Genomic DNA, 18,340 nt, shown 5'->3' on the forward strand with positions numbered 1-18,340 from the left:
TTTATTGGTGAATTTAGAGCTAATTTCCACTGAATCATGAGGGATACTGTCAGTGGTGGAAATTGTTTGGAAAGAAACCAGAAACCCATCCACCATCTCCAATTCACCAGTATTTATCCTAGGCACCAACTCAACTATCTCTTTGATTTATTGTTTGGTACTTTTTTTCTGTGTTTCATTTAATTATCATCTCAACCTATTTTTATTTAGCTGTTTTCCTCAAAAAGCAGTTCTTCTCCCAATTTATTTTTTCCATATTGAGTTATTGATTATCAATCTTTTTGTTTTCCTTCTATCTTGCATCTTTTGTTTCTCCCTTGTTCTTTTTAAACTTTCCCCACTTGTCACAAGAACAATCTCCCATCGTGTTTCTACCTGTTGCAGGTAACAATTTTCTCCTCTCTGCTCTCAATCCACTGTGGCTTTTTCTGCATCCATGTTGCTCAATTTTCCACGGTTCAGATAATCCAGGTCTCTGGTGGTTTCTCATGAGGCTATGTGGCACCTTTAGAATGTACAGGAGTAGTGCATTTGTAATGTAGGGGGCTGTTGGACATCGTGGAAGGAGGTTGAATGCTAACTGAGGCTATTTGACATAGCTGCATGCATTGAGCGTGTTGTGTGCAGTCCCACTCCAAATGTTGTGTGATGAGGTAAAATGGCACCATGTGAATGCTTGATTAAACATGTTCAGGGCTTTGTTTAGGTGTCTAAGTAGTGGTGAGAATAGTAATGTTATTGAAGAGTTGTATGACTTTTTATTACGACTAGAATGTTTAAAGGTAGTGAGTTGGATTGCTTTCAAACCCTATTAAATAAAGTTTAAAAAGATTATTTTACACTGGTTGCCATTTTGTGGCATTTGTGATTTCTGTTAAATTCACTGGCATATAAAGAAGAATCTACCTTGTCATATAATTGTGGTGGATTCCATAGGACTTGCTTCTATGAAGTGCTGTACAATTAGGAAACACATATTTTGCACTGTAACTGCTGAGCTTATCTGATTTGGGCCTTCCAACCGTGTAAGTGTGGGAGGAATGTGTCAGAAAACTCTGAATAATGCTATTTGTTTACAGTGGGTAGTGTCATTGAAAATGGCAATACATTTTCTACTTGGCAACAGTAGCTTCAGGGCACACATTTTCTGGAGCTAGAGAATATTAACCAAGGGAAATAACAAAGGGAAAAAACTGCAAATGCTTGAAATACACATTAGGTCATAGAACCATTACGGCACAGAAGGAGGCCATTTGGTCAATCAAGTCCATGCTGGCTCTCTGTAGAGCAATCCAGTCAGTCCCATTTCCCCACTCTATCCCCGTAGACGTGCAAGTTTAATTCCCTCAAGTGCCTATCCAATTTCCTTGTCAGTTTGAATTTGTAAAGAGAACAAAAAATTAGTATTTGGGTGTACATTATTCATCAGAACTGAATCCTAAATGCTAAGCAGGGCATTTAGTAACCTGACTGACTGACTTGCTGTCTATTTCCAGCATTTTCTTGTTTGTTAGCCAAGGATCAATGTAGAGACAGAGCGAGTAAATTGTTGTGCGAGTTTTCACGCTTGTCCATCATAACTTTGCTAGAAGAGCTGCAGCAACCATGGAAAAACGGCATAAAGGAAGTTATGAAGGACAAGCAGGAGAACTCTCATGGAAATTCACTCCCAATTTGACCTACCTTAGCAAACAGCACAAATGTGACTAAGAACTTTTGTAAAAAAAATATTAAATTACAGTATGAACAGTCCAACTGTGCTCCTATGAACAGAACATTTAATTGATATATCGATGATAGTAATCATTTAAAGTATGTTAACTCTAAGCTAAATCATGGCATGTTTTTACTTGCAGCCACAGCACATGAATGAATTATATAAGTACTCCTTTTTAAGTGCAGCACATGCCTCTACTGGAAAGTTGGTTAGCAACATAACTTTCAGCTGAGTATGTTTTGTGCTGTGGGATTGGCAGTTTTACTTATCACAGCATTCTATCTGGTTATTTATCTTAGTGCTGTTGTGCGACTTTACTGTGCGCAAATTGGCTGGTGCGTTTCCCAACATCAACATCATCATCATAGGCGGCCCCTCGAACGAAGATGACTTGCTGCCACATGAGTTCACAAATGTTTCAATAAAGGATCTGATGTTCCAGTCCTGAACTCCAATTGAGGGGGTGGAAGTTGCTAGGCATGGATTTTTTTTAACATGTGGTGACCGTTGCACGTCAGCCACCACATGGGCTTGACAGAGCTAGGCCTTTATCCAGTGGTAAGGGTTAACCAGGATGACTGGAGACCTGCTCTGCTGCATGGACCTAGTGCACACACATATCGCAATGTGGGCTGGCCCGTGCTGCCCCTGGGCCCTCGCCTCTTCTGGGCACTGTACCCTCATTCGACGCACCTCCGCCATGATTTCTCGCCGCTCCTCTGCCAAAAAACATTCGCCGCACCTCTGCCATGTTCTCCTGCCGCAGCTCCGCATCAAACATTCGCAGAACCTCCGCCACGATCACCCACCAAATCTCAGCCACGATCCCTCATCGCTCCTCCACCCCGATCACTCGTTGCAAGTCCGCCACGACCTTCCCACTCCTCTGCTGTACCAGGGCCCTGCCGATGTTCCTGCCCACGCTCCAAACAGCGACCTGGGTCCTGATGACGTCGCCCACCTCGAAGCCGTCGCACATTTGTGTCAGCTCGCGCTGGAAGCTGCAGTGGCATGCTCCAGCTCTTTTTATAGCCCCAACCTGCGGAGATGTTATCTCGCAGGTCGGAGTGGCCCAAGATGGAGCTTCCCAAAATTACAACAGTGACTACACTTCAAAAGGTACTTAATTGGCTGCAAAGTGCTTTGGCATGTCCTGAGGTGATGAAAGATGTAATATCAATTCTTTCTTAGGATTGGCATTCCAGACATTTGGGGGAAAAAAAACAAATCACAAAATATTTCAAAATATTTAATGTAACACCTAGAGGAGAATTATGAGTGTTGGATGGAAGGTGCTTTCAATCTGGAATAATTTTTCTCTCCCCACTCTCCTCTAAAGGCTACAAAAATAAATGAACTTTTCTTTGCGTTTGAGAAAAGATTCTATGTTTTGAGATTGGTTGTGTGAATTGTTGCATTGGGTGTATTAATCTGAACTACTGTTGTTCAAAGTGTGTCTCAGTTGGGCGATAGCCATTCCACTAAGTCACTAGTTATCCTGCAGTACCGGCCAGAGACAGCTATACAGTGCAAAGCACATCTGGCAAGACCCCTGTTATATTACCTGGCTGTGAATTGTACTATACCTGCCCAGGACAGTATGCTTATGCGGACTGCTCTGCTTCTGGCCACTAACGTTTTTATGTTTTGAGAGCAACGGTGGGAGTATTTTCTTTTCCAAAACATTAAAAAGGGCTCATAAAATGCCCAGGAGGTCCAAAGAATCACCTGAACAGTTTATTTTATGTAGCATGCGTTACACTCCAAATGAAGTTAAACACAAGCATGTGTGACAGTCCGGCACTGTTTCATTCCTTAGCCACTGACTCCATCCCTCTCCCTGGCAACTGTCTCAGGCTGAACCCGACTGTTCACAACCTTGGCATCCTATTTGATACTGAGCTGAGCTTCCGACCCCATATGCTCTCCTTCAATAGGACCGCCTATTTCCACCTCCATAACATCGCCTATCTCTGCTCCTGCCTCACTGCTGCTGAATCCCTCATTCATACCTTTGTTACCTCTAGAATTGAGAACTCCGACGCTCTCATGACGAGCCTCCCACCTTGTTCCCTCCATAAACTTGAGCTCATCCAAAACCCTGCTGCTTGTATCCTAACTTGCACTAAGTCCCGTTCACCCATCACCCTGTGCTCACTGACCTACACTGGCTCCCGGTCCGCCAACACCGCAATTTTAAAATTTTCATCCTTGTTTTCAAATTTCTCTATGGTCTCGCCCCTCCATATCTCTAACTTCTTCCAGCCCTACAGCTTCCGAGATCTCTGGGCTCCTCCAACTCTAGCCTCTTACGCAGCCCCAATTTACATCGCTCCACCATTGGTGGCCGTGCCTTCAACTGCCTAGGTTCTTGAATTCCCTGCCTGATTCTCTCTACCTCTATTTCCTCATTTAAGACATTGCTTGAAACCTACCTCTTTGACCAAGTTTTTGTTTATCTGCCCTAATATATCCTTATGTGGCTCGGTATTGAGCTTTATTTGATGGTCCTGTGTAGTGCCTTGGGACGTTTTACTATGTTAAAGGTACTATATAAATGCAAGTTGTTGTTGAGTCCAATCTGGACCTAACTTTGGAATTATATTGTCACATTTGTGTCTCTGCAATGTGAAATCTGGTTAGCGAAATGTAAAAATAGTCCCACTGCACTATCAGAGGTACAGGTCACCCGTTTGTGGGCAGTTATCATTGTGTTGATCAGCAGATCAGTTTCTAATTCAGTTCTGGATCATGATTCTTGTACTTCAGTGGCATAAAAAATATTAATAACCAAAAAAGGAAAGATGATGACAGTTGGAGCAGTGGCAGTTTTTTTTATATACATTTTTATTTATGAACAAATCTTCACACCAATCAAAGTAAAAGATGCTTTTTTTTTCAGTAGTTTTTGTTTTCGGACATTCAGTTTGAAACATCAGTCTGCAGCAAAGTTAGCTGTAAGATTGGACTTGGCAACCAGTGTAGAGTAAGTCATTTTCCAGCACTGAGTAGCAGGGGAAAGGAACAGAAAAGTAAAGCCATCTTCCACATAACTGTGTGTTTCTATGTCTATCTCCAGTTCATTTCCTTGTTCTTGGCTTTTCTGCTTTTTCTTTGTGTGAATAAATGATTCTCTGCTTGTGGCCCCAACCTTAGAAGATGATTCCTATTGCATCAGTTTGGTTTCCCACGTGGCTACTCTAAATGAGATTGCTATTTAGTAACATTCAAGTGGTGAGAGTACATACCCACCAGAAATCAGACTAGGATTACATAAACTCCTTTCACATAGGACTCTTAAAGGCTTTCATCCCATGAGTCGAGGTTGGGTTTGAGCCTGGGTCCTAGGGGTGAAATGTCAGTGTTTATACCACTTTTGTTGCTTCTGTACTTCTTCTCTACCATATTGACAAGGTATATGATTATGGCAAAGCGATGTATATGTATTTAAGAAAGTAAATACAGTGACTACACTCCAAAAAATATTTCATTGGCTGTAAAGTGCTTTGGGATGTCCACTGGTCGTGAAAAGTGCTATAGAAATGCAAGTCTTTCTTTTTACATAGCTATTATTATCCAACTACATCGGCACAAAATAGTCAAAATAATGATTTCCATTTATACATCGTTTCCTTGGGAAGTCTCGAGTGTTTAGCAACCAATTAATTACTTTTTGAAGTGCAGTCATTGTTGCCATGTAGGTAAATGAGCACAGAAAGGCCAAGACACTGGGAGAACTCCCTGCTCATCTGCTTAAATCACTGAAACAGATAGATAGGGCCTCAAAGTAGCGTCTTAACTGAAATGTGGTGCCCAGATAAACTTTATGCTCAAATCTTGGACTCCGGTTTGAACTCAGAAGTTTTGAATTTAGAGTGAGCAAGCAAACAACTGAGCCAAGTTGACAGTTAATTTTTTGTTACACTTAGCAAAAGTAGAAAAGTATAAGCCAGAGTTTTCACAACATTACATAAATTACAAACTAGATTTACCTTTGCACAGTTATGCTCTCTAATTGAAATCTTCAGCAGACCAAGACAGACTAGTTAGAGCAATCACACAATATTGTAATGTTCTGAAACACTGTCGAAACTATACTGAGATCTTCCTCTGTGTGTAAGGGTCAGTTTTTTCCCTTTTAATAAACATATGTGTGAATAGGTTGAAGTTTGATAAATGATATGCTTCATATTAATATTATTGGCTGATTTGTCTTTGTCTTTTTGCAGGAAATTATTTATCAGAAGAAAAATGTAAGTACAACTTTTGCTTTGCTCGACTAAACAACTGTTTAATGATGCATCTTAACTGAAAGGTGGTGCCCAGCTAAACTTTATGCTCAAATCTTGGACTCAGGTTTGGGGAAATCATGTTTAACTAATTTACTGGAATTCTTTGAGGATATAACGAGCATGGTGGATAGAGATGTACCGATGGATGTGGTGTTTAGATTTCCAAAAGGCATTCGATAAGGTGCCACACAAAAGGTTACTGCAGAAGATAAAGGTACGCGGAGTCAGAGGAAATGTATTAGCCAGCCAATTCTCTATCCATGCTAACAGAAAGCAGAGAGTCGGGATAAATGGGTCCTTTTCGGGTTGGAAATCGGTGGTTAGTGGTGTGCCATAGGAATCGGTGCTGGGAGCACAACTGTTTACAATATACATAGATGACCTGGAAGAGGGGACAGAGTGTAGTGTAACAAAATTTGCAGATGACACAAAGATTAGTGGGAAAGCGGGTTGTGTAGAGGACACAGAGGCTGCAAAGAGATTTAGATCGGTTAAGCAAATGGGCTAAGGTTTAGCAGATGGAATACAATGTCGGAAAATATGAGGTCATCCACCTTGGGGGGAAAAAAAAACAGTAAAAGGGAATATTATTTGAATGGGGAGAAATTACAACATGCTACGGTGCAGAGGGACCTGGGGCTCCTTGTGCATGAATCCCAAAAAGTTAGTTTGCAGGTGCAGCAGGTAATCAGGAAGGCGAATGGAATGTTGGCCTTCATTGCGAGAGGGATGGAGTACAAAAGCAGGGAGATCCTGCTGCAACTGTACAGGATATTGGTGAGGCCGCATCTGGAGTACTGCGGCAGTTTTGGTCACCTTACATAAGGAAGGATATACTAGCTTTGGAGGGGGTACAGAGACGATTCACTAGGCTGATTCCGGAGATGACGGGGTTACCTTATGATGATAGATTGAGTAGACTGGGTCTTTACTTGTTGGAGTTCAGAAAGATGAGGGGTGATATTATAGAAACATTTAAAATAATGAAAGGGATAGACAAGATAGAGGTTGTTAGTGTTAGTGTTTTATCAGAAGAATCACTCAACACTCATAGTCGGTTCCAACGCCAATGCGGCCTTTATTAACGCCAGTGGGGAGGAAGCCTCAGGACTGGATCCAGGCACTTCACTCCGCAGAACAAAGGGTTTCATGGATCTTTATATGTTTTACAACAGTTTACTACAGTTACATTAGACCAATAAATAGAGTTAGTCTCTAAACGTAAAGTGGCTCATGTGTTGCCAAGAGATGTGTTGCTAAGAGGTGTGTTGCTAGGAACGACTCATGTTCCAGGCCCCCCTTTATCTTACTGTCCTTGGGTGCTGTCTTTGGTAGCCTCCTTATCTTAATCCTGTTACAGAGTCGTATTGTCCTTACTTCCACCAGAACATTTAGTCCTGAGGCCTGGCTGATTAAAGACACCTGCAGAATTTGCTTGTTATTCCTGTGTGTGGGAAACAACAATTATCAGTTTCCAGGAATGCGGTCTAATTCAGCTAACAGAAATCCCTTGAGGCTTCACTGGTAGCCATTTTATGATTCAAGTTGCATATAGTTCTAACCTTATACTACAGGTGCCGTTGCCTTAGGGTGCCTAATGCCTACAACAGAGGCAGAGAGGTTGTTTCCACTGGTCGGGGAGACTAGAACTAGGGGGCACAGCCTCAAAATACGGGGGAGACAATTTAAAACCGAGCTGAGAAGGAATTTCTTCTCCCAGAGGGTTGTGAATCTGTGGAATTCTCTGCCCAAGGAAGCAGTTGAGGCTAGCTCATTGAATGTATTCAAGTCACAGATAGATAGATTTTTAACCAATAAGGGAATTAAGGGTTATGGGGAGCTGAGTCCACGGCCAGATCAGCCATGATCTTGTTGAATGGCGGAGCAGACCCGAGGGGCTAGACGGTCTACTCCTGTTCCTAATTCTTATGTTCTTATGTTCTTATCCTGTATTTCTGATATATTTTGAAGCTACTTCCATGTACTTGCAATGGAATTTGTAGCTTGGTGCGTTTATTTTTTCGTTATTAATTCTTGCTTTGCTTTCAAAGCGTTGTTACAGAACTATGGGCCCAATTTTGGCCATGACTTGCATCAATTTTTTTGGCGTAAGTTGTTTTTACTGACGTAAGTTTAAAAAATGCCATTTTCCCCAAAAGGTTTGCTCCAGAGTAAGTCAGTTAGGTACGATTTTTTTAAAAAGGCAGCGGGCCGGCCTGAACGGGAGGCCATTTGGCGTGGGATAGGGGCGGCTGGCAAAGACGCATCGGGAGGCTGGGAGGGGGCGGGGTGGGAAGGGGAGGAAAGGCTCGGCTCCACGGCATCGGGAGGGGGGGCGAGGGAGGGAAGGAGAGGAAAGGCAGGGCTCCACGGCATCGGGAGGGGAAAGGCAGGGCTCCACGGCATCAGGAGAGGAAAGGCAGGACTCCACGACATCGGGAGAGGAAAGGCAGGGCTCCACGGCATCGGGAGGGGGAGGAGGGAGGGAGAGGAAAGGCAGGGCTCGACGGCATCGGGAGGTGGGGGGAGGGGAGGGGAGGGGAGGGGAGGGAGGGAGAGGAAAGGCAGGGCTCGACGGCATCTCGGGTAGGGTTCTGACAGCCTGGGCTGCACGTGGGCGACCATTCGGCCATAGGGGTGGCGAACATCGGGTCCTGCTGACAGCTTGCAGGACACGCTGGGAGGGCGATGAGCATGCCGGCAGACTCCACTGCGCATGCGGACAGCTGCCAGCAGTGTTTTCAGCGCAGGGCTGCAGCTCCGCCCCCCCCCACTCTGCCATGGATGCCGCGCCAGGACCCGGGACACTTGGCAGAGGGGCCAGGATACTAAGAACGTTTTTTGGCGCCCTTTCCAGCACACAAAGTCGGCGCATAAAGGGTCAGTGCGTCAAAAAAACGGGTTGGCCAAAATTGGGCCCTATAAAACTTGGGAAGCGAAAAGAAAATTGGGCGGGGTGTGTAACGTTGGTGACTGATCTGATAACCACCTGTTTTACACCATTGGCAAAAGTTAAAATGACCCCAAAAGATGAAAGAGAGAGAAACTCGCTGTCAAGCAGTTCAGTTTTGGTTATGAGCTACTGATACAATCCGGCATTAGAAAGTAATGCGGTAGATGCATGGGCGTTAAGCTTCACTGGAGCTGAGCGCAGAAAGGAAGATCTGGTGGAGAGGACCGTGTACTGCTAACAGAATAAGCCTGATTTTCTGAAATAAAAACAGTGAATGCTGGAAACACTCAGCAGGTTAGGGGGCATCTGTGGAGAAAGAAACATTAACATCTCAAGGCGATGACCTTTCATCAGAACTCAAGCCTGATTTTCTTCCCATTGAAATGAATGGAAATCGAATCCAGTGGGTTCTGTTAGCGCCCTGTGATGCACTGTACCAGACTTTCCTTTCTGTCCTCCGCCCAGGCGGTAAAGACAAAAATCTAGTCCTACAAGCCACCTCTTTCTTTTGAATCTAAATATATATATGCCTTATTTTTCTGCCCTCCTTCATCTCTCCTCGTCTCTCAAATTGTTTCAGGATTTGATTCCTGAGGCTGTTCCCTATCTTCCGTCATTCTAACACTGAAAATATGAGGTTAGGGCATAGAGAATTTGTGGGATCAGAATGTTTATGTGATGGAGAAAATTATTTGATGTAACCTCTGTTTTGGTAGCAGCAATATGATTTATGGCGAGAGTTCTAATTCCATTTGTATCCAAATACACAGGAATATGCAAACCAAACATTGTGGGGAGAGGGAGATTTCTAGATTATGCTATACATAACGAAAAGAGGGTATCTTCCCCAATGGTGGGATTTCATCCATTTTGCCTCATTTCTTTGTGCAGTGCAGTGCTGCCTTAATGGATGTAAAGAATGAAAAGAGCATTTCAATTTGAGGAAAATTGCTTCCGTTACTGATAGTGAACCAAAATTAAGTTTTATTGTAACTTTCTTTTTCAAAAGGGCTTCTGACTCTCATTCTTTCCTTTCTTCCCCCCTTCATTATCCTTAAAGGTATTTGAACAGAATGTCTGCCTATCCTTACACATATGGAAGTTTGCTTTTTGGGATTGAAGATCCCATATTAATAAAAGAATAACAAGACATAGACAGGCTGGTGGAATGGGCAGACACATGGCAGATGAAATTCACAGGCAGAAAAGTATGAGGAGTTACATTTTGGTAGGAAGAATGGAAAGACAATACATGCTAAATGGTACAGTTTTAAAGGGTGTGCAAGAAGAGAGAGAGAACTTGGGGGTGTTTGTGCATAAATCTTTGAAGGTGGCAGGAAAGGTTGACAAAGCAATTAATAAAGCACATGGGATCCAGTGCTTTATAAATAGAGGCATAGAGTACAAAAGCCAAGAAGTTATGGTCACATTACAACAGTGACCACACTCCAAAAGTACTTCACTGTCTGTAAAGCGCTTTGAGATGTCTGGTGGTCGTGAAAGGTGCTATATAAATGTAAGTCTTTCTTTCTATTTCAAACACTAGTTCGGCCCCAGCTGGAGTACTGTGTCAAATTCTGGGCACCACACTTTAGGAAGGACGTGAAGGCTTTGGAGAGGGTACAGAAGAGATTTACTAGATTGGTTCCAGGAATGATGGATTACAGTTAGGTGGATAGACTAAAGAAGCTGGGGTTGATCTCCTTCGAGCAAAGAAGGCTAAGAGGAGATTTGACAGAGGTGTTCAAAATCATGAAGAGTTCAATAACAACAGCAACTTGAATTTATATAGCGCCTTTAATGTTATAAAACGTCCCAAAGCACTTCACGGGGGTGTTTTAAGACAAAACAAATAAATTTGACACCGAGCCGCCGAAGAAGAAATTACAGTAGATGAGGTAGGTTTTAAGGAGCGTCTTAAAGGAGGAGAAAGAGGTAGAGAGGCAGAGAGGATTAGGGAGGGAGTTCCAGAGCTTGGGTCCTAAGCCACCAATGGTTGAGCGATTATAATCAGGGATGCTCAAGAGGGCAGAATTTGAGGCGCACAGACATCTTGAGGAGTTGTGGGGCTGAAGGAGATTACAGAGATAGGGAGGGGCGAGGCCATGGAGGGATTTGTAAATAATGATGAGAATTTTGAAATTGAGGCGTTGCTTAACCGGGAGCCAATGTAGGTCAGTGACCACAGGGGTGATGGGTGAGCGGGACTTGGTACGAGTTGGGACACGGGCTGCCATGTTTTGGAGGATGTCAAGTTTACGTAAGGTAGAATATGTGAGGCCAGCCAGGAGTGCATTGGAGTAGTCAAGTCTAGAGGTAACGAAGGCATGGATGAGGGTTTCAGCAGCAGATGAGCTGAGGCAGGGGCGGAGATGGGCAATGTTACGGAGGTGAAAATAGAGAGTTAGTTATGTCACTGATATGTGGCTGGAAACTAATTTCAGGGTCAAATATGCTACCTAGGTTGCGAACAGTCTGGTTCAGCCTCAGACAGATGCTAGGGAGAGGGATGGAGTCGGTGGCTTGTGAATATCTCCCATATGTTCTCTTTTCACTCTCCGTCTTGAGACGGTCCCTTTCTGCGGGAACTTTAAAGGCTTCTGAACAAGCTACTGCTGCTGGTTGGTCAACAATCTTGCCTTTAAATTGCTGGATTTCCTTTATCTGTGCTACTTCTAACTGTTTCTGCTTATTTTCTTTTTCCTTTAACTTGTTCATGAAACATTTAATTCTGTGGAACGGGGGTTTGGCCACAGTAAACACTGCATGTATGACAGCGGTCTCAGTTCTGTCCTTTTAGGAAACGTCTTTCAACTGCTTAGTAAAGACAAACGTAGGTCCCCTGCAGTCAGAATCAGGGGAAGTCATAACTGGGAACAAAGAAATGGCAGACCAATTGAACAAGTACTTTGGTTCGGTATTCACTAAGGAGGACACAAACAACCTTCCGGATATAAAAGGAGTCAGAGAGTCTAGTAAGAAGGAGGAACTGAGGGAAATCCTTATTAGTCGGGAAATTGTATTGGGGAAATTGATGGGATTGAAGGTCAATAAATCCGCAGGGCCTGATGGTCTGCATCCCAGAGTACTTGAGGAGGCAGCCTTGGAAATAGCGGATGCATTGACAGTCATTTTCCAACATTCCATAGACTCTGGATCAGTTCCTATGGAGTGGAGGGCAGCCAATGTAACCCCACTTTTTAAAAAAGGAGGGAGAGAGAAAACAGGGAATTATAGACATCGGTAGTGGGTAAAATGATGGAATCAATTATTAAGGATGTCATAGCAGCGCATTTGGAAAGAGAAGACATGATCGGTCCAAGTCAGCATGGATTTGTGAAAGGGAAATCATGCTTGACAAATCTTCTGGAATTTTTTGAGGCTGTTTCCAGTAGAGTGGACAAGGGAAAACCAGTTGATGTGGTGTATTTGGACTTTCAGAAGGCTTTCGACAAGGTCCCACACAAGAGATTAATGTGCAAAGTTAAAGCACATGGGATTGGGGGTAGTGTGCTGACGTGGATTGAGAACTGGTTGGCAGACAGGAAGCAAAGAGTAGGAGTAAATGGGTACTTTTCAGAATGGCAGGCAGTGACTAGTGGGGTACCGCAAGGTTCTGTGCTGGGGCCCCAGCTGTTTACATTGTACATTAATGATTTAGACGAGGGGATTAAATGTAGTATCTCCAAATTTGCGGATGACACTAAGTTGGGTGGCAGTGTGAGCTGCGAGGAGGATGCTATGAGGCTGCAGAGTGACTTGGATAGGTTAGGTGAGTGGGCAAATGCATGGCAGATGAAGTATAATGTGGATAAATGTGAGGTTATCCACTTTGGTGGTAAAAACAGAGAGACGGACTATTATCTGAATGGTGACAGATTAGGAAAAGGGGAGGTGCAACGAGACCTGGGTGTCATGGTACATCAGTCATTGAACGTTGGCATGCAGGTACAGCAGGCGATTAAGAAAGCAAATGGCATGTTGGCCTTCATAGCAAGGGGATTTGAGTACAGTGGCAGGGAGGTATTACTACAGTTGTACAGGGCCTTAGTGAGACCACACCTGGAGCATTGTGTACAGTTTTGGTCTCCTAACTTGAGGAAGGACATTCTTGCTATTGAGGGAGTGCAGCGAAGGTTCACCAGACTGATTCCCGGGATGGCGAGACTGACATATCAAGAAAGACTGGATCAACTGGGCTTGTATTCACTGAAGTTCAGAAGAATGAGAAGGGATCTCATAGAAACGTTTAAAATTCTGACGGGTTTAGACAGGTTAGATGCAGGAAGAATGTTCCCAATGTTTGGGAAGTCCAGAACCAGGGGTCACAGTCTAAGGATAAGGGTTAAACCATTTAGGACCGAGATGAGGAGAAACTTCCTCATCCAGAGAGTGGTGAACCTGTGGAATTCTCTACCACAGAAAGTTGTTGAGGCCAATTCACTAAATATATTCAAAAAGGAGTTAGATGAAGTCCTTACTACTAGGGGGATCAAGAGGTATGGCGAGAAAGCAGGAATGGAGTACTGAAGTTGCATGTTCAGCCATGAATTCATTGAATAGCGGTGCAGGCTCGAAGGGCCGAATGGCCTACTCCTGCACCTATTTTCTATGTTACACTCCTACTTTAAAACTATATTGGTTCTGACTACAGTAAACAATCCTTGTATTGCGCCAGACTTAGTCCCGTCCTGTTTAGGTTTGCTCACAAAATCCTTCTCGGGTGTCATCTTCAACTCACCTGGGAGTTTGTTTTACCCACAGGATCTCTAAGCTTGAGGGAGACACCACCATGCCGTATGACATACTGGACTACATACTGCTCTAATTTACTCGTTGTTCGAATATCCGAAAGGAACAACTTTTTTTTATTCGTTCCTGGGATATGGGTGTCACTGGCAAGGCCAGCATTTATTGCCCTTGAAAAGGTGGTAGTGAGATGCCACCTTTAACTGCTGAAGCCCTTTTAGTGAAGATATTCCCATAGTGCTGTTAGGGAAGGAGTTCAAGGATTTTGACCCAGTAATGATGAAGGAGCGGCAATATGTTTCCAAGTCAGGATGGTGCGCAACTTGGAGGGGAACTTACAGGTGATGCTGTTCCCATGCAACTGCTGCCCTTGTCCTTCTAGGTGTTCAGGTTGCGGGTTTGGGAGATGGTGCCGAAGAAGCTGTGGCGAGTTGCTGCAGTCCATGTTGCAGATGGTACACACTTCAGCCACGGTGTACCAGTGGTGGACGGGGTGCAAATCAATCTGGCTGCTATGTCCTGGATGGTGTCGAGCTTCTTGAGTGTTGTTGGAGCTGCACTCATCCAGGCAAGTGGAGAGTATTCCATCACACTGTTCCTTGTAGATGGTGGAAATTCTTTGGGGAGTCAGGAGATGAGACACTCGCCGCAGAATACCCGACTTCTGTCCTGCTCTTGTTGCCACAGTATTTATGTGGCTGGTCCAGTTAAGTTTCTGGTCAATGGTGACCCCCAGGATGTTGATGGTGGGAGATTCAGTGATGGTAATGCCATTGAATGTCAAGGAGCGGTGATTAAACACTCGCTTCTTGGAGATAGTCATTGCCTGGCACTTGTGTGGCGCGAATGTTACTTGCCACTTATCAGCCCAAGCCTAAATGTTGCCCAGGTCTTGCTGCATGCAGGTATGGACTGCTTCATTTTCTGAGGAGTTGCGAATGGCACTGATACTGTGCAATCATCAGCGACCATCCCCACTTTTGACCTTATGATGGAGGGAAGGTCATTGATGAAGCAGCTGAAGTTGGTTGGGCTTTAGGACACTGCCCTGAGGAACTCCTGCAGCGATGTCCTAGGGTTGAGATGATTGACCTCCAACAACCACAACCATCTTCGTTTGTGCTAGGTATGACTCCAGCCAGTGGAGAGTTTCCCACTGATTCCCATTGACTTCAATTTTACTAGGGCTCCTTGATGCCACATGGTCATTCTCACATTACCTCTGGAATTCAGCTCTCTTGTCCATGTTTGGACCAAGGCTGTAATGAGGTCTGGAGCCGAGTGATCCTGGCAGAACCCAAACTGAGCAGCGGTGTGCAGGTTGTTGGTGAGTAAGTGCTGCTTGATAGCATTGTTGATGACTTGCATCACTTTGCTGATGATTGAGAGTAGACTGATGGGGCAATATTTGGCCGGATTGGATTTGTCGTGCTTTTTGTGGACAGGACAGGGCAGTTTTCCACATTGTTGGGTAGATGCCAGTGTTGTAGCTGTACTGGAGTAGCTTGGCTAGAGGTACAGCTAGTTCTGGCATACAAGTCTTCAGCACAACAGCCGGCATGTTGTCGGGGCCCATAGCCTTTGCTAAATCCAGGGCGCTCAGCCATTTCTTGTTATCATGTGGAGTGAATCGAATTGGCTGAAGACTGGCTTCTGCGATGGCGAGGACATCTGGAGGAGGCCGATATGGATCATCCACTCTACACTGAAGATGGTTGCAAACAATTCAGCCTTGTCTTTTTCACTTGCATACTGAGCTCTGCCATCATTAAGGTTGGGGATATTCATGGAACCACCTCCTCCTGTTAGTTGTTTAATTGTCCACCACAATTCATGACTGGATGTGGCAGGACTGCAGAGCTTTGATCTGATCTGTTGATTGTGGGATTGCTCAGCCCTGTCGATGGTATGCTGCTTCCGCTGTTTACCATGCATGTAGTCCTGTGTTACAGCTTCCCCAGGTTGGCACCTCATCTTTAGGTATGCCTGGTGCTACTCCTGGCATGCTCTTCTGCACTCTTAATTAAACCAGGGTTGGTCCCCTGGCTTGATGGTAATGGTAGAGTGGGGGATATGTCAGACCATGCGGTTACAGATTGTGGTGGAATAAATTCTGCTGCTGGTGATGGCCCAAAGCGCCTCATTGATGCCCAGTTTTGAGCTGCTAAATCTGTTCTGAATCAATCCCATTTAGCATGGTGGTAGTGCCACAAAACACAATGGAGGGTGTCCTCAGTGTTTCGTCTCCAGTAAGGACTGTGTGGTGGTCACTGCTACCAATGCTGTTATGGACAGATGCATCTGCGACTGGTAGATTGGCGAGGATGAGGTCAAGTACATTTTTCCTTCGTTTTGGTTCTCTCATCACTTGCTGCAGGCCAAATCTGGCAGCCATATATTTCAGGATGCTACAGAGCCACTCAATGATGGACATTGAAGTCCCCCACACAGAGTACATTCTTTGCCCAGTGTAGATTTTTGCTACCCTCAATGCTTCTTCCAAGTGGTGTTCAACATGGAGGAGTACTGATTCATCAGCTGAGTGAGGACAATAGGTAGTAATTGTTATGTATGGAGAAAGAGTCAGACTGAACACTGTGAGCTCAAAGTAAAGTGTGACCTTAGTCTTTTATTGCAGGTCTCCAGAGTGCCTCTCCAACCTGTGAAGCCTCGTTAAATACCTATGCTCCCAAGGGATTATGGGATCCCTTGGGACTCCAGGGGATGAGCCCTCTGGTGGCTGTACAGAATAAATACAAGTCCACATATCCCCGCCCCCAAAAGTCAATAATGTAACTATTTACAACGTGAGTCGATCTGGGGCCCTTCTTGCCATGGTTGATCATCTCGGTGTGAAAGCTGGTGTTGTTGAATCATTTGTTGGGCCCTTGCTGGGTTGCTGTGCAGCTGGCCTTGCTGGGCTGCCTGGTGTGTTGGGCCCTGCAGGGCTGCTGTGGGATGATAGGTTCTGCTTCGTGGTTAACCGTGGTGCCGGTTGCCACTGGTGTGTATGTTGGTGAATCAAAAAAGGTAGGGTCCAAGGTGGGTTGCTCAGGATAGTCCGTGAATCTGAGTTTGATTTGGTCCAAGTCAGGATGAACTGACGAGAACCTTGTCTTAAGTGCTCTTTTCATGAGCAGTTCAGCAGGTGGGATCCCAGTGAGTGAGTGGGGTCTCATGTGGTAGCTAAGCAGGACTTGGGATAGGCGAGTCTGCAGTGAGCCTTCAGTTACCCTCTTCAAGCCTTGCTTAATGGTTTGTACTGCTCTCTCTGCCTGACAATTGGATGCTGGTTTAAACGGGGAAGATGTGACATGTTTGATTCCATTACGGGTCATGAATTCCTTGAACTCAGAACTGATAAAACATGGCCTGTTGTCGCTCACCAGGACATCGGGTAAGCCGTGAGTGGAAAACATGGCCCGCAGACTTTCAGTCGTGGCAGTGGACATGCTAGCCGACATTATTTCACATTCAATCCACTTGGAGTACACGTCTATAACCACAAGGAACATTTTACCCAAGAACGGGCCTGCATAGTTGACATGTACCCTAGACCACGGTTTGGAGGGTCAAGACCATCAACTTCGCGGCGCCTCCCTGGGTACATTGCTTAACTGCGAGCACGTATTACATCTGTGAACGCAGGACTCTAAGTCCGCATCAATACCGGGCCACCACATGTGGGATCTGGCTATCGCTTTCATCATTACGATGCCTGGGTGGGTACGGTGGAGGTCATTTATGAAGGTGTCTCTGACCTTCTTGGGGACCACTACTCGATTTCCCCACAGAAGGCCAGTATAGACATTTCAACTTTGCACCGTTGGAATGACTTTATCTCTTCCTGCATTTCCACTGGGACACTGGACCAGCTCCCGTGAAGTACACAGCTTTTAACTAAAGATAATAAGAGGTCCTGGCTTGTCCAGGTTTTGATCTGCCGGGCAGTGACAGGTGATTGCTCACTCTTAAATGCTACCATAACCATGGCTAGATCTGCGGGCTGCGCAATTTCCAGCCCCGTGGTGGGCAATGGCAGCCTACTGAGAGCATCGGCACAGTTTTCGTGCCTGGCCTGTGGCAGATGGCGTAGTTGTATGCGGACAACATGAACGCCAATCTCTGGATGCGGGCCGATGCGTTGTTATTTATCCCTTTACTCTCGGAAAGCGGGGATATAAGTGGCTTCTGGTCAGTTTCCAATTTGAATTTTAACTCAGACAGGTATTGATGCATTTTCTTTACCCCATAGACACATGCTAGCGCTTCTTTTTCAATCATGCTCTCGGCGCTCTCAGCCTTAGACAGACTCCTGGATGCATAAGCAACCTGTTGCAGTTTCCCAAAATCATTAGCTTGTTGCAATACACACCCGACACCATATGACGACGCATCACATGCTAGTACCAAATGCTTACATGGATCATACAACACAAGCAATTTGTTTGAGCATAACAATTTTCTCGCTTTTACAAAGGCATTTTCTTGGCTTTTGCCCCAAACACATTCGGCCCCTTTTCGTAGTACAACATGCAGTGGTTCTAGCAATGTGCTGAGACCTGATAAGAAGTTACCAAAGTCGTTCAACAATCAGAAACGACCGCAGCTCTGTTACTTTCTGTGGCC

General features: G+C 44.8%; 1 protein-coding gene across 4 annotated transcripts in view; it reads left to right on the forward strand.

Annotated features, from left to right (window-relative positions):
- Positions 1-18,340, forward strand: part of map3k5 (mitogen-activated protein kinase kinase kinase 5) — a 301,679-nt gene that overhangs the window by 75,544 nt on the left and 207,795 nt on the right. For all 4 annotated transcript variants that reach the window (XM_070885461.1, XM_070885460.1, XM_070885463.1 and 1 more), the window contains exon 3: positions 5,947-5,970. In XM_070885461.1, coding sequence (XP_070741562.1) covers positions 5,947-5,970 — 24 coding nt within the window. The remainder of the gene's footprint in view (positions 1-5,946; positions 5,971-18,340) is intronic.

This window comes from Pristiophorus japonicus, chromosome 7 (genome assembly GCF_044704955.1).
Source record: "Pristiophorus japonicus isolate sPriJap1 chromosome 7, sPriJap1.hap1, whole genome shotgun sequence".
NCBI classification, from domain to species: Eukaryota; Metazoa; Chordata; class Chondrichthyes; family Pristiophoridae; genus Pristiophorus; species Pristiophorus japonicus.